Source organism: Protomyctophum parallelum (assembly GCF_964188405.1).
Source record: "Protomyctophum parallelum genome assembly, chromosome: 3".
NCBI lineage: Eukaryota > Metazoa > Chordata > Actinopteri > Myctophiformes > Myctophidae > Protomyctophum > Protomyctophum parallelum.
Genome location: NC_139698.1, coordinates 7,264,693 through 7,282,192, shown reverse-complemented (window position 1 = coordinate 7,282,192; position 17,500 = coordinate 7,264,693). Strand labels below are relative to the sequence as shown.

General features: G+C 45.2%; 1 protein-coding gene across 1 annotated transcript in view; it reads right to left on the bottom strand.

The window, feature by feature from the left end:
- The window catches only part of kcnn3 (potassium intermediate/small conductance calcium-activated channel, subfamily N, member 3), a gene marked incomplete at both ends in the record, with an annotated part of 243,583 nt that overhangs the window by 25,446 nt on the left and 200,637 nt on the right, over nt 1-17,500 (bottom strand). Inside the window, 2 exons of the mRNA XM_083761983.1 lie at nt 495-622; nt 17,434-17,493. Coding sequence (XP_083618109.1) covers nt 495-622; nt 17,434-17,493 — 188 coding nt within the window. The remainder of the gene's footprint in view (nt 1-494; nt 623-17,433; nt 17,494-17,500) is intronic.

Below are 17,500 nucleotides of genomic sequence, written 5' to 3'. Positions count from 1 at the left end.
CAGGGACCACCATCCTGACTATAAGAACAACCCAGGGACCACCATGCTGACTATAAGAACAACCCAGGGACCACCATCCTGACTATAAGAACAACCCAGGGACCACCATCCTGACTATAAGAACAACCCAGGGACCACCATCCTGACTATAAGAACAACCCAAGGAACCACCATGCTGACTATAAGAACAACCCAGGGACCACCATCCTGACTATAAGAACAACCCAGGGACCACCATCCTGACTATAAGAACAACCTGGGGACCACTGGGAATTCAAACAAGAAACAAGAAAAGTAAACAACAGGTAAACATAATCAGCTCTTTTTTCAGGCTTATGGTTAAGAAATGAAAATGGCATTCATAAAATCACCGTCTTAAAATGTTGACATCCTCACCCTGTGTGTGTGTGTGTGTGTGTGTGTGTGTGTGTGTGTGTGTGTGTGTGTGTGTGTGTGTGTGTGTGTGTGCGTGCGTGCGTGTGTGCGTGCCTTACTGGTGTATTGCCTGGAGAAACTTCCTCTGGTGTTTGCGTACGCGGGAGTGATCCAGCCTCTTCGCCATCTTGGTGTGTTTGTAGATCAACCACGTCTCTCGGAGGACGTTAGCAGCTGCGTTCTTTATCTGAAACACACACACACACACACACACACACACACACACACACACACACACACACACACACACACACACACACACACACACAAACAAATGTAACATCGGTATTTGCGTTCATGTTTCACAAGAAATGCTTGAACACAAACAGAGGCAGATGCACAGACTCGGGGAACTCAACAATCAGATGTTTGAGGAAAGCATCGTCTCCTCCGTATGTGGCAACTGACAATTTATCACAGACAGACACTGAACAGAATTCCTGAAATCTGCAAGTCTCTCACAACCAATCTATATGGACATTAGCGAGGCTTCATATGAACACAAGCGGTTTACATTTTTAACCATCCATCCATCCAACCAACCAACCATCCATCCATCCATCCATCCATCCATCCAGCCATCCATCCATCCATCCATCCATCTTCAACCGCTTATCCGTAATCTGGTTGCAGGGGTAACAGTTCCAACAGATATTTCCAGTGCTCCCTCTCTTGAGCAACATCATGATCCACTTCCCCTTTGGGGTCCAAGCGTTCCCAGGCTGGTGTAAAATAGAATCCTTAAGACGTTGGCACTTTAAACGGTGGTCAAATGTACAAAATGATCACTTCTCTACTGTGTGTTTCACTTGACTTGTATGACATGTGTTCCAGTTGACTGGTTCATATTTGTGTTTATATACAGTATGATCTTCCTGTAATTTATAAAGAACTGGGTCTTTCCGTCATGTTGTCATGACGGGCATCACGCCCGGAATGGACAGTCTGTCAGATGCCAGAAGGGCTGGGCAGTCATCCATCCATCCATCTTCAACCGCTTATCCGTAGTCGGGTCGCTGGGGCAACAGCTCCACCAGAGTGCTCCAGACTTCCCTCTCCAGAGCAACATTAGTGACTTCCTCCTGGGGGATCCTGAGACGTTTCAAGGCCAGTGAGTCGATGTGTTTCCTCCAACTGCGCCTTGGTCTGCCTCGGGGATCTCCCATAGGGAGACACCCGAGAGGCATCCTAACCAGATGCCAGAACCATCTCAGCTGGCTCCTTTCCAGGCGAAGGAGCAGTGGTTCTACTCCGAGTCTCTCTCGTGTGACTGAACTTCTCACCCTGTGGGCTGTATATTTGTCTAATTCCCTAACTTGAGTAAACTAAAGACCTGGAGGTGTGATCAATGCCATTTGGCTATTCTGAGTGGCCAAAGAGCATTGATCACGCCTCCAGGTCTTTAGTTTACTCAAGTTAGGGAATAAGACCTGGTACGTAAGGTACTACTAAGACACGCAAAATACAGCCCAACATCTCTAAGGGAGATGCCAGCCACCCGTCGAAGAAAACTCATTTCGGCCACTTGTATTCGCGACCTTATTCTTTCAGTCATGTATGGCAGTCATGTGCCATACAAACACAGCATGGTGACTTGACATGCCCCGCAGGGGCTGTCATCACAGCAGGCAGATATCACCCCGTAGGGCTGATATGTGTCATTACAGGCAGATATATACTAACCCCGTAGGGCTGATACAGTATGTGTCATTACAGCAGGCAGATATCACCCCGTAGGGCTGATATGTGTCATTAGAGCAGGCAGATATCACCCTGTAGGGTTGATATGTGTCATTACAGGCAGATATCACCCCGTAGGGCTGATATGTGTCATTACAGCAGGCAGATATCACCCCGTAGGGCTGATATGTGTCATTAGAGCAGGCAGATATCACCCCGTAGGGCTGATATGTGTCATTACAGGCAGATATCACCCCATAGGGTTGATATGTGTCATTACAGCAGGCAGATATCACCCCGTAGGGCTGATATGTGTCATTACAGGCAGATATCACCCCACAGGGCTGATATGTGTCATTACAGCAGGCAGATATCACCCCGTAGGGTTGATATGTGTCATTACAGGCAGATATCACCCCGTACGGCTGATATGTGTCATTACAGCAGGCAGATATCACCCCGTAGGGCTGATATGTGTCATTAGAGCAGGCAGATATCACCCCGTAGGGCTGATATGTGTCATTACAGCAGGCAGATATCACCCCGTAGGGCTGATATGTGTCATTAGAGCAGGCAGATATCACCCCGTAGGGCTGATATGTGTCATTACAGGCAGATATCACCCCACAGGGCTGATATGTGTCATTACAGCAGGCAGATATCACCCCGTAGGGCTGATATGTGTCATTACAGGCAGATATCACCCCGTAGGGTTGATATGTGTCATTAGAGGCAGATATCACCCCGTAGGGTTGATATGTGTCATTAGAGGCAGATATCACCCCGTAGGGTTGATATGTGTCATTACAGCAGGCAGATATCACCCCGTAGGGTTGATATGTGTCATTAGAGCAGGCATAGATATCACCCCACAGGGCTGATATGTGTCATTAGAGCAGGCAGATATCACCCCACAGGGTTGATATGTGTCATTAGAGCAGGCATAGATATCACCCCGTAGGGCTGATATGTGTCATTAGAGCAGGCATAGATATCACCCCGTAGGGCTGATATGTGTCATTAGAGCAGGCATAGATATCACCCCGTAGGGCTGATATGTGTCATTAGAGCAGGCATAGATATCACCCCGTAGGGCTGATATGTGTCATTACAGCAGGCATAGATATCACCCCACAGGGCTGATATGTGTCATTAGAGCAGGCAGATATCACCCCACAGGGCTGATATGTGTCATTAGAGCAGGCATAGATATCACCCCGTAGGGCTGATATGTGTCATTAGAGCAGGCAGATATCACCCCACAGGGCTGATATGTGTCATTAGAGCAGGCATAGATATCACCCCGTAGGGTTGATATGTGTCATTAGAGCAGGCATAGATATCACCCCGTAGGGTTGATATGTGTCATTACAGCAAGCAGGGAGACCGTGACAAATCAGGACAGCGATTGAATGAAAGGCTTCAAAGTGATGCTGTGCAGAGCTAAACAAAGGACAATTATCCCTCCGAGAGCGTGAAGGCACCCAGCAGCTCTAATGGCCTCCAGCATACGCGTCGGAGAGAGAGAGAGAGAGAGAGAGGGGGTCTGAATGTAATGTAATGGCCTGTCTATATTTATTCATTTATTTCTCCTGCCGGGCGCTGGTGGACTCTCATTTCATTGTCAAAGTATTTGTATACTATGTGACAATAAATTGAATCTAATCTAAAAAAAAAAGGAAAAAATCTAATCTAGCGCCGTTCCCATTTTGTCGAGCAGTCGTCGTTGCGTATTGGTTGCCGCTGCATGCTTGCCTTTTGCCGAAATGAGCATTCTGGCTGCATATACCCTATACCAGTGGTTCCCAAAGTGTGGTCCGGGGACCCCCAAGGGTCCTTGAGGGAGTTCCAGGGGGTCCCCACCTAAATGATAGTCTGGAACCAAATGGACCCCTTATGGGTATGTAACATATGGAACCAAATGGAAGGGCTGATATGTGGAAATGGAACCAAATGGACCCTAACGGGTCCATTTGTACACTTATTTTTTTTTACAATATACATTGGGGTCTCAGAGATAAAAATGCCATTAAATCGGGGTCCGTAGACTAATAATATTAGTCTACACATATGCATGTCAAACTGGGGATCTTCTCTTATGGGGGGGGTATGTCTTTTCAAATGGGGGTCCGCGGGATAATTAGTGTCAATTTGGGGATAATTAGTGTCAATTTGGGGGTCCTTGACATGAAAAAGTTCATGCCATTCAATGTCATTCACACATTCAAGACACCTGTCTAGTGTCTGTGTTTAATGGCCGCTCCAATGCATGGGGGGCGGGGGGCTCCAATGGGGGGAGGGGGGGCAGAGCACATCCATCAAAGCTGTGTTCAGACACAAGTCAGGTGTCAGACACAAGGCAAGTGTTTTGAATGCAGCCCAGTGAGGTCATATGTCGACTCCGCCCGCTCACCTTTGCCCCACCCCCTCCTGGTGCTGCGGCCATCTTGGAAACTAAACACAATAAATATAAACAATGGGAGAGGGGTGGGGCTGAGAAAGGCCCTTATTACATAACCTCCTGCCCCAGTGGCAGACACTAAGAAGAATATTGGAAATCACCTGTCGTATACCCATTGTCACAGACACAGTAGCCTACTTAGTTGTTTAAATCTTGTATGACCGGACCAAAGCTGCCTACCGACGATGTCACTGGTAGTCACGTTTCTGAACTGTCCACAGCCCTGCTCTGAGCGAGTAGACACCAACAGTGTCATTATTATAAAGTGCATGCATTAGTGAGGAGAACAAATTCTATACTCTCACCTATGGTCATGAAGTTTGGGTCATGACCGACAGAATAAGGTTGCGGATACAAGCGGACAAAATGAGGGTGGCCAAACATCTCCCTTAGAGACAGGGTGAAAAGTTCAGTCACACGAGAGAGACTCAGAGTAGAGTCGCTGCTTCTTCACTTGGAAAGGAGCCAGTTTAGGTGGTTCGGGCATCTGGTTAGGATGCCTCTCGGGCGTCTCCCTAGGGAGGTCCTCGATGCACGTCCCACTGCATGGGAGGAGACCCCGGGGAAGACCAAGGATGAGATGGAGGGATTATCGTTCTAAACTGGCCCTAGCTGGAACGCCTCGGGATCCCCCAGGAGGAAGTTACTATAATGTTGCTCTGGAGAGGGAAGTCTGGAGCTCTCTGGTGGAGCTGTTACCCCCGCGACCAGACTACGGATAAGCGGTCGAACATGGATGGATGGATGAATGAACAAATATTATGAAGATACTGTAGGTTGAAAATGGTAGTGCTCCTTTAACCCATTCTGAACGGGAACCCATTTTGGTGTTGGAGCATCATGTTATGCTTTAGCTATTTAAAAATAGCAGATCTACAAGCTCATATCGCGCCACCGAGTGGCGCGATACGAGCTTGTAGGTCTGCTATTTTTGAAAAATCGAAGAACGACTGACATAGAAACATAGCTTTTTCAGAAAACTGTCAGGATGTAGAAGACGTTTATAGAATCTGATCTCAGGTCAGAATGGGTTAAGGGCCAGACCCCAGGTAACGGCGCTTGAGCGCGCTACTATATATAGAGGCATAATTTAATTAGATACAAATGGAAACACCTGCCACTCAATCAACCTGCTGACAGCTCCCATGACTCCCCCCCCACACATCTCACACACAACACAGCTGAGACCAAGTCACCCACCCACAAAGTATACTCAACCTCAGGCCACGTTCACACAGACTCCTTTAGAAGAGAAGGTTTTACCGTACACACGGAATCCTCTCAAGAAATGTGTGTCCACATGAAACCACGTACTGAAAACGCCACAAAACTATGCTGAAAACGCTGGTAAATACAAGTGAAATTTGTGCTATACAATAATAAGAACTGCGGTAGCAGTAGCAGTAGCAGTAGCAGTAGCGGTAGCGGTAGCGGTAGCGGTAGCAGTAGCAGTAGCAGTAGCAGTAGCAGTAGCAGTAGCAGTAGCAGCAGCAGTAGCAGTAGCGGTAGCAGCAGCAGTAGTACTAGTAGTCTAAACCCACCTCTTCAGACTCCATCTTAGGCCCGTAACACTTGCCCTAGCCTTGACGACCTTACAGGCGTACGCAAAGGCTCAACTTAATAGAACTTATTTAATTTAGATAGCATATTTGTAGACATACTGTAGCAATCTATAGTATTGTATACGTATAGTTTCATTATATAGATATTCCACTGTTAGGTTCTTAGCTTACGTACTGTATGATTCTTGATGACTATTTTTTATGTATTTGATGTATTACCATGTTTTGTTTTTGCTTACTGTAAATCGTGTGCTAAATGCCTAAATTGTAAAATTGATGACCTTCAGCTATACTCTTCAAAAGTACAAAATACAAACGTGCATCTCGGTTTTAAATCAACGCATTGTTGTTTTCCCAATACTGTACTTATACTGTACTTGAATTAACCCTAACGTAGAAAAATGCTCACATGCTGACCTTTGGTTCACTCCCAGCCCCAGTGCTTTATGGGAGATTAATAACCATCGTAACCCCAGACCAGGCAGGCTATGTGGAAATGGCCCGCAATAACCCCCGGCAATACAGGGAAAGCTTATATACACACGCACGCACGTACGCACGCACGCACACACGCACACGCACACACACAGGCGTGCATTGCGGCATCAGTATTACTGCCGGTTGTGGTTTTTTGAAGAGTCCAGTGAATATAATATGCACATGGCCCATTAGCAGAGGGATGTGTGAAATGTAATTCATCATCTGATCATCTGATAAATTAGAGCAGCATGGATGTGATGTGATGAATGATGACACCTTCATTCTGCATGTTGCCTATATGTATGACTGGCTGTCTGGCTGTCTGGCTGGTTTTCTGTCTGGCTGGTTCTCTGGCTGGCTGGCTGTCTGTCTGGCTGGCTGACTGACTGACTGACTGACTGACTGACTGACTGACTGACTGACTGAACACGTTATTCCAACCATTCCTTTCCCCTCCATCAGGCGGCCCAGTTGGCCAGGGGGGGAGGCAGTTTAGAGACCAGGATTACTGCATGTTTTAGTGAGGTTATACCGATACCCCGGGGCCAGCTAGGGGACACGATGGGGAGAACATGCAAACTCCACACATGTAGAAAGGGTCTTTCGTCAACCCCACCTCGGGTTATGGGCACTGATGACGCGGAAGAGAGAGTGTCTTCATATTTGACAGACTTTAATGCAACGGAACAGGACAGCTGAGAGGGAGACAGTGTATGACAGACAGACAGTAGGACAGCTGAGAGGGAGAGACAGTGTAGGAGAGACAGACAGTAGGACAGCAGAGAGGGAGACAGTGTAGGAGAGACAGACAGTAGGACAGCTGAGAGGGAGAGACAGTGTAGGAGAGACAGACAGTAGGACAGCTGAGAGGGAGAGACAGTGTAGGAGAGACAGACAGTAGGACAGCCATGAGACAGACAGTGTAGGAGAGACAGACAGTAGGACAGCTGAGAGGGAGACAGTGTAGGAGAGACAGACAGTAGGACAGCAGAGAGGGAGACAGTGTAGGAGAGACAGACAGTAGGACAGCTGAGAGGGAGACAGTGTAGGAGAGACAGACAGTAGGACAGCTGAGAGGGAGAGACAGTGTAGGAGAGACAGACAGTAGGACAGCTGAGAGGGAGACAGTGTAGGAGAGACAGACAGTAGGACAGCTGAGAGGGAGACAGTGTAGGAGAGACAGACAGTAGGACAGCTGAGAGGGAGACAGTGTAGGAGAGACAGACAGTAGGACAGCTGAGAGGGAGACAGTGTAGGAGAGACAGACAGTAGGACAGCTGAGAGGGAGAGACAGTGTAGGAGAGACAGACAGTAGGACAGCTGAGAGGGAGACAGTGTAGGAGAGACAGACAGTAGGACAGCTGAGAGGGAGACAGTGTAGGAGAGACAGACAGTAGGACAGCTGAGAGGGAGACAGTGTAGGAGAGACAGACAGTAGGACAGCTGAGAGGGAGACAGTGTAGGAGAGACAGACAGTAGGACAGCTGGGAGGGAGACAGTGTCAAGACACTAATTAAATAAATGTTCTGGCACTTCATTGGCAATTACCCGTAATGTATATTATGTACGGACGCAAACACACCTGAGGGGAAGTGTTAATAGTTTATTCCCTCCATTAAAAAGCACTCTATCCATTCAGCCGACGCTAATGGCTACATTATTTACTATTATCTCCTAACGTTAAAATGCTCTGATACACAAACAGCGCTCATGCAGGAGAGAGATGAAGAGATTTTGGATCGATCTTTCTTTGTAAATTGATATTCAGCTGTGTTGGATTGGCTGCAGTATAATTGACTCAGAATTTAATGCATTTTCTTCTACGAAATGTAGATAATTGTGAACGCAATGTCTGTGTGTGTGTGTCTGTCTGTCTGTCTGTCTGTCTGTCTGTCTGTCTGTCTGTCTGTCTGTCTGTCTGTCTGTCTGTCTGTCTGTCTGTCCCGCTGTGACACCACCCGCCCGCCACCAGAGGGCGCAGCTGTAGCACCCACACACACACACACACACACACACACACACACACACACACACACACACACACACACACACACACACACACACACACACACACACACACACAGGGCGCAGCTGTAGCACACACACACACACACACACACACACACACACACACACACACACACACACACACACACACACACTGTAATGGAATCTGTGGACATATGCTCAAAAGACAAATCATAATAATGAATAATGAGACAACACAAGAATTCGGAGTTATAGAGTATAGAGATTTTACTCGAGTAAGGAGACGAGACTTACATGAACCTCCTCATGTATTGGAAACCCAGTCTGGCTCTCCGAAGGACAAGACAGGACAGCCTTTATAGCTCTCTCTCACACAAACAACCCCCCCCATATAGCCACAAGGCATTCACCAAATGGGACAGTGACGTCATAAAACAACAGGAGTATTATTACAATGTTTATCTCTAAATTTCCACGACAACACACACACACACACACACACACACACAAACAACCACACACACACACGAGCTGCGTTCGCTTCCCGCGTTTGCGTGTCTTACTTGTTTATACATTTGTCTGATGTGTTTGATGTTTTATGTCTGATAATATCACAATGTAACGATTTAATTAAATATGAACCGTGGTGTCTTGACATGTGCCACACTCCTTTCCTTCCATGCCATGTTGTTTTCCTCGAGTAATACTATGATGAATTTGTTTTTTGTCAGCTACCTTTTTTCACTGACAAAAACTACATAAAAAAACTAAATAAAAACGAAGGCATGATGACTAAAACTATGACTAAATATACTGTTGATTTTGTCAACAAATACAAACTAGACTAAAATGTTAGGAAGGGACTAGTGGACAAGAGATCCAGTATAATTTTAGTTATTTTACACTTTGTTGCATGCTGAAAATAGCCGATCTACAAGCTCACAACGTGTCGCACTGCGACGCGTTGTGAGCTTGTAGATCGGCTATTTCCAGCAAGTGTAGAATCAGCCATTACGACGGCAACAATTAAGGCCCGCCTAAACACATTTTAGTCAACTAAATCAACCGTAGATTTAGTCGACTAAAATCTTATGATATTTACTCGACTAAAACTAGACACTAATACATTCCAGGTGACTAAAATGTGACTCAAACTACACATTTGCTGCCAAAAACAACACTGGTGAGCAACAGATCTGTGTAAAGTGTTGCCCAATTTCAACAACATAAAATACAAAAATAAAGGAGATTGTGCAGTAAATAAAACATAGTGGTTGTCCCTTTTCTTTTGACAGGAGTTGTAATTTTGCAGCCAATAAAGTGCTGTTGGCGCCCATGGGAGGAGGAGTGGTAATTTATCCCTTTCTGTCATACTTCGGAATTGCCGAGCAATTTATTTCCAATTTTGGAAAGAACCTCCTCCCTAATGTGTGCGCCGTCTTGACCAATTGTGCTCGGAAGTGCAATTCTTCTCATCACAATGACAGCAGGACACAGCCTCTCCTCTCTGGGCGTCTGTCTGTCTGTCTGTCTGTCTGTCTGTCTGTCTGTCTGTCTGTGTCTCTGTGTGTCTGTGTGTCTGTCTCTCTGTGTGTCTGTGTGTCTGTCTGTCTGTCTGTCTGTCAGACCTACAAGCTCATACGAGCTTGTAGGTCTGCTATTTTTGAAACATTGAAGAACCACACTGACATAGAAACATAGCTTTTTCAGAAAACTGTCAGGATGTAGAAGAATTTTTTTTAGAATCTGATCTCAGGTCAAAATGGGATGATGTAGCGTGCGTATCTTCCTCCTTGCTCCTCTTCCTCCCCCAGAAATGGACCATATAGCCTATAAATGTAGATCTACATATTTGATACGTAGGTATTTTTAAAACCTCAGCCTTTCAGCCGCATGAAACATTCAAGAGAAAGAGAGAGATGATGGAGAGATGATAAGCAGAGAGAGAGAGAGAGAGAGAGAGATGAGTGATACAGTAGATAGATAGATAGATAGATAGATAGATAGATAGATAGATAGATAGATAGATAGATAGATAGATAGATAGATAGATAGATAGATAGATAGATAGATAGATAGATAGATAGATAGATAGATAGATACATATAGATAGATGTGTGTTATAGATAGACAGACAGACAGACAGACAACAACAGAGACAGAGACAGACACAGAGACAGAGACAGAGACAGAGACAGAGACAGACACAGAGACAGAGACAGAGACAGAGACAGAGACAGACACAGACACAGAGACAGACACAGAGACAGAGACAGAGACAGACACATACACAGAGAGAGAGACAGAGACAGAGACAGACACAGAGACAGAGACAGACACAGACACAGAGAGATAGACAGAGACAGAGACAGAGACAGACACAGAGACAGAGACAGACACAGAGACAGACACAGACACAGACACAGACACAGAGACAGAGACAGAGACAGAGACAGAGAGCAGAGACAGACACAGAGACAGAGACAGAGACAGATAGACAGAGACAGAGACAGAGACAGAGATAGATAGATAGATAGATAGATAGATAGATAGATAGATAGATAGATAGATAGATAGATAGATAGATAGATAGATAGATAGATAGATAGATAGATAGATAGATAGATAGATAGATAGATAGATAGATAGATAGATAGATAGATAGATAGATAGAATTGGATTCATGGGTAAATTTGTGCAATCCAGAGTAAAAAAACAGACCTGTGATGTACTCTACAGTCTACACATACTGTACTCGTACTGTACTGCACTTGTAGCCTACTGTACTTGTGCTGTGCTGTACTGTACTCCTACTATACTATACTGTGTACAAAGTAGTACAAAGTGAAAGTCTCTTTGGCAGCAGAAAACAAATGGTGTACATTTTTTTTTATCCTGCACTGTTGACATTTTCTCGCACGCACGTACTAAAGTGCAATGCATCCCACGCTGCAAAGGCAGCAGGTACGGAACTATTTATGTATCGTACCCCACACACACACACACACACACACACACACACACACCCACCTAGAGGCTCATTCCTATCCAAGGAGAGTGTCCAAAGTGTTTTTAGAGGTAGTCTGCATGGCTTAATCGCTAGCCTAGAGGGAAGCCTAGCTTCATTAACCACAACATGAACCCTAGCATCTCTATTCTGGGCATCGTCACGGTCATGTTATAATTGAACATGACAAAAGGACAAGCACACCCCACAGTCCTTTAACCCATCCTGGTGTTGGCATCATGTTATGCTTTAGCTATTGAAAAATAGCAGATCTACAAGCTCGTAGCGCGCCACCGAGTGGCGCGATACGAGCTTGTAGGTCTGCTATTTTTGAAAAATCGAAGAGCGACTGACATAGAAGACATTTTTTTTTTAATCTGATCTCAGGTCAGAATGGGTTAATGTGCACCCGGCTGTCTCCCCTGGTGGAGTCCTTATGCAGCCGACCCGGGTTCGAATCCGACCTGGGGGCTCTTTGCTGCATGTCCTCTCTCTCTCTCTCTCTCTCTCTCTCTCTCTCTCTCTCTCTCTCTCTCTGTCACCTAAACTATCCGAATAAAGCATGAAAACGCCTCATTTGTCCTCAGTATTAAAGTATTAAGCTATAGTGGTTCTCAAACTTTTTCCACTTCAAGGACCCCCATAAACTATGAGACTGTACACATACAGTAGAACCTGTCCATTTGGTTCCATGTGTACAATCTCAGACCCCTTTTCCACTGGTTGGTTCCCAATGGGAACCGGTTCAGTTCTTTTTGGTTTTTAGTCCATGAGCCAGAGCTCCAAAATGGGTGGGCAAACTATACCCTATATTAAATTGTTTATAGGATCAATACAAGTAAATTAATATATGATAACCCTTCCACAGTAGTAGCTTTTTCATATTTTTGATTATTTTGCATATTTTCCTACATAATGCCTCATTTGCATATTTAAAAATGTAAAATTTGGTTCCATGTGTTACACTCTCAGAGTTACAGACCTGTAAGGGTCCATTTGGTTCCATTTGTACACTCTCAGAGTTACAGACCTGTAAGGGTCCATTTGGTTCCATTTGTACCCTCTCAGAGTTACAGACCTGTAAGGGTCCATTTGGTTCCATGTGTACACTCTCAGAGTTACAGACCTGTAAGGGTCCATTTGGTTCCATTTGTACCCTCTCAGAGTTACAGACCTGTAAGGGTCCATTTGGTTCCATGTGTTACACTCTCAGAGTTACAGACCTGTAAGGGTCCATTTGGTTCCATGTGTACACTCTCAGACCCCTTTTCCACCGGTTGGTTCCCAGTGGGAACCGGTTCAGTTCTTTTTGGTTTTTAGTCCATGAGCCAGAGCTCCAAAATGGGTGGGCAAACTATACCCTATATTAAATTGTTTATAGGATCAATACAAGTAAATTAATACATGATAACCCTTCCACATTAGTAGCTTTTTCATATTTTTGATTATTTTGCATATTTTCCTACATAATGCCTCATTTGCATATTTAAAAATGTAAAATTTGTAATATAATAAATCCATTTGGTTCCATTTGTACACTCTCAGAGTTACAGACCTGTAAGGGTCCATTTGGTTCCATTTGTACGGTCTCAGAGTTACAGACCTGTAAGGGTCCATTTGGTTCCATGTGTTACACTCTCAGAGTTACAGACCTGTAAGGGTCCATTTGGTTCCATTTGTACGGTCTCAGAGTTACAGACCTGTAAGGGTCCATTTGGTTCCATTTGTACACTCTCAGAGTTACAGACCTGTAAGGGTCCATTTGGTTCCATGTGTTACACTCTCAGAGTTACAGACCTGTAAGGGTCCATTTGGTTCCATGTGTACACTCTCAGAGTTACAGACCTGTAAGGGTCCATTTGGTTCCATGTGTTACACTCTCAGAGTTACAGACCTGTAAGGGTCCATTTGGTTCCATGTGTTACACTCTCAGAGTTACAGACCTGTAAGGGTCCATTTGGTTCCATGTGTTACACTCTCAGAGTTACAGACCTGTAAGGGTCCATTTGGTTCCATGTGTTACACTCTCAGAGTTACAGACCTGTAAGGGTCCATTTGGTTCCATTTGTACGGTCTCAGAGTTACAGACCTGTAAGGGTCCATTTGGTTCCATTTGTACACTCTCAGAGTTACAGACCTGTAAGGGTCCATTTGGTTCCATTTGTACACTCTCAGAGTTACAGACCTGTAAGGGTCCATTTGGTTCCATTTGTACACTCTCAGAGTTAGACCTGTAAGGGTCCATTTGGTTCCATTTGTACGGTCTCAGAGTACTTGCTTTAATGTTTATTAATTTGTCATTCTATAAATCTCCTGTGGCATGTAAATTAACATTTGATTATTAATTTACAAAAACAAAAAAACAGTGGACTGTAATGTGAATTTTAGAATGCCAACTACAGTGTCAAATATATGCATTATTGTGTATTTATCTTCCTTCCATTAAGTCTCTTTGCTCACCAATGAGCTCAGTCTAATTCATGCAGCTGTCAATCTAACAGCTGACTTGACTCCTCCACGCTGTCAGCAAAGGTATACTTATTTGTGTGTCGCCCTTTTGTTTAGCGCAGATCCGTATGTGGACATTCAGTATAACATCTCTGTTAGGACCAGACTATAAGGACTGTCTGAGAATGGACCTCACTTTAACAACCATACTGCGCTTTAACAAATCAATGGCCGGCTTTGCTAGAGTGTTCTTATTAAACAAAGCCCTAAACTAAACCAATTATTTTTGAAGCCAAAAGGGAAAACTGTTGCTGATCGAGGTTCAATCGTTATAATGTTCAAAACCACCATGCCAAGCCAAAAGCCTTAAGTGGAGTCATGGACTCAGGCCTGCATTTCAACACAGCTACATTAGCAAATGAGGAGAATGAGACCCCGCCATCGACACCGGGAACTCCCTGTCAGCAAAGCTTGTACTGTGGGAACTGGACTCTGGAACTACACCTCAGAGACAACACTTAAAGGACCTCGACTTTTCAAATAGTTGTAATGGAGCAAAAGAACAGTACTATATTTGGTTCTGAGGTGTGTAGTGGAATAGAAGACAATTGAAAAGGAAAGTGTACTAGCACTTGAGAAAACGTACTTGAATCGTTATTTTCTTACACCACTGCAGAGAATGTCACTAACAAAGACTCTGTATGAGGGATTACTGTACCAAGGGTGAGCCAGAAAATAGCAGCCAGGAGAATGAGACTATAGCAGGACACTGCATGCCAAAGGCATCAAGAACTGCCAGCCAGAAAACTGGTGCTCTGGGAACCAACACACGGGCATCGATCACGAGGACGCCCCACGCTAACATACGTGGATGTACTCGAGAGCGATGCAGGAGCGCAGAGTGCCGGCGAACTGGCCGGATGTATGGATAACCGGATGTATGGACAACCGGATGTATGGATAACCGGATGTATGGAGAAACGGATGTATGGAGAACCGGATGTATGGAGAACCGGATGTATGGATAACCGGATGTATGGAGAACCGGATGTATGGAGAACCGGATGTATGGAGAACCGGATGTATGGAGAACCGGATGTATGGATAACCGGGATGACTGGAAACGACGATGGAGGGCTCGTCTGAGGACGACCTAGAGAGAGACTGCATAGAGAGATATTTAACTCTATTACAAAGTCAGCCTATACCTTAAGAATATATGCTCGAAGGATGAAATTTGAGGATTCAACTCATAAGGATTTGGGAGGAAAACAAGTGTCTTTAGTTAATCTTTAGTCATAGATGAGTACTGTAGCAGTCGGTGTCTGTACACAGATCTCCCTTAACGTCTTCAGATCAGATCACTGTAATTATGATTCAGAACGCTTCTGCCAAGAGTCCTTACTGAATGCCAAGAAAGTGGAGCGTCTCACTACACTTCAATTAAAAATGATTGGTTTCAAAACACTACCGTTGGGCTTTCTAAAACGTCGAATGGTTTTAGGGCCAAAAAACATCTTTCATCAGGTGGAAACCAGCTCATGCATGTCCTAAACTGCCAGGATTCAAGTTCAAATATAGCAAAATAATAATAATAATAATAATAATAATAATAATAATAATAATTGCCACCATAGGTCGCAGATTACTAAAACCTCAGTCCGTCAGCCAGTCCGTCACACCACCATATATGGCCGTCAGTCCGTCACGCCTCGTGGCACCGTCTCTCTCATATATGAAGATCACGACACTGACCTCATCAAACCCTGGATAGCCATATGGAGCCGGCCAGCAACTCTACATCTGAACTCAAACCTCAAACCCTTAGATCTCCATATATGGAGCTGACCTGTTCTGACATTCCATATGTTGATCTGACCTCATCAAACCTTGTACACTCAAGACACAAGTCACATGATACATACATATATGGCTAGTACAGAATTCCTTCCATATGTTGACATGCCAAAGCGCCAGCACTCGCCCAGCAGTCTGCCGTCACCCAGGCAGATGTGTGCACGCAACCTCGCCCATCAGGGCGACGTCGCTTCTCTCCCTCAGGGTGTAAAGCAGATCAAGGCCTTCTCGCCCTCAGGGCCTAAAGCAGATCAAGGCCTTCTCGCCCTCAGGGCCTAAAGCAGATCAAGGCCTTCTCGCCCTCAGGGCCTAAAGCAGATCAAGGCCTTCTCTCCCTCAGGGCCTAAAGCAGATCAAGGCCTTCTCTCCCTCAGGGCCTAAAGCAGATCAAGGCCTTCTCGCCCTCAGGGCGTAAAGCAGATCAAGGCCTTCTCGCCCTCAGGGCCTAAAGCAGATCAAGGCCTTCTCGCCCTCAGGGCCTAAAGCAGATCAAGGCCTTCTCGCCCTCAGGGCCTAAAGCAGATCAAGGCCTTCTCTCCCTCAGGGCCTAAAGCAGATCAAGGCCTTCTCTCCCTCAGGGCCTAAAGCAGATCAAGGCCTTCTCGCCCTCAGGGCCTAAAGCAGATCAAGGCCTTCTCTCCCTCAGGGCCTAAAGCAGATCAAGGCCTTCTCGCCCTCAGGGCCTAAAGCAGATCAAACAATCTTGCAGAATTCTATTTGAGATTCTATTCAAATGTTTCTTTTACGATGTGTCTTAATGCTCCGTCTGGATGCCTTAACCCATTCTGACCTGAGATCAGATTCATACGAGGTTTCCACCGGACACACACTGGTCTGATGAACCCATTCTGACCTGAGATCAGATTCATACGAGGTTTCGGCCGGACACACACTGGTCTGATGAACCCATTCTGACCTGAGATCAGATTCTAAAAATGTCAGTCGCTCTTCGATTTTTCAAAAATAGCAGACCTACAAGCTCATATCGCGCCACTCGGTGGCGCGATATGAGCTTGTAGATCTGCTATTTTTAAATAGCTAAAGCATAACATGATGCTGACACCAAAAGGGGTGCCTCGGTCAGAATGGGTTAATGTTTATAGTGTCACTTTGAAGTGCACTACACAAATAAATAAATACATACAATGTAGGGGAGAGCCGCCAAGGATGTAACACTTTGCACGTTTCATTTCTTTACTCAGAGATCCGTTTATCTACACATGTAACGGACCTACACACGTCTGCTACCGTAAACCACTTCAAGTTTTTATTTATTGAAGGTACAATCGCGGCGGCTCTCCCCTAACTTTATAGCGTTGTATTCGATGTGAACATGAATAAATGTTCACAGATGTGTGTGTGTGTGTGTGCGTGTGCGTGTGCGTGTGCGTGTGCGTGTGCGTGTGCGTGTGGTGCGTGTGCGTGCGTGCGTGTGTGTGTGTGTGTGTGCGTGCGTGTGTGTGTGTGTGTGTGAGTGTGTGTGTGTGTGTGTGTGTGTGTGTGTGTGTACTCACTCTCTTGGTGAGTTGTGTGTCCATCATAAAGTTGTGGACGTGTTTCTCTGCCTTGGTCAGCTCCAAC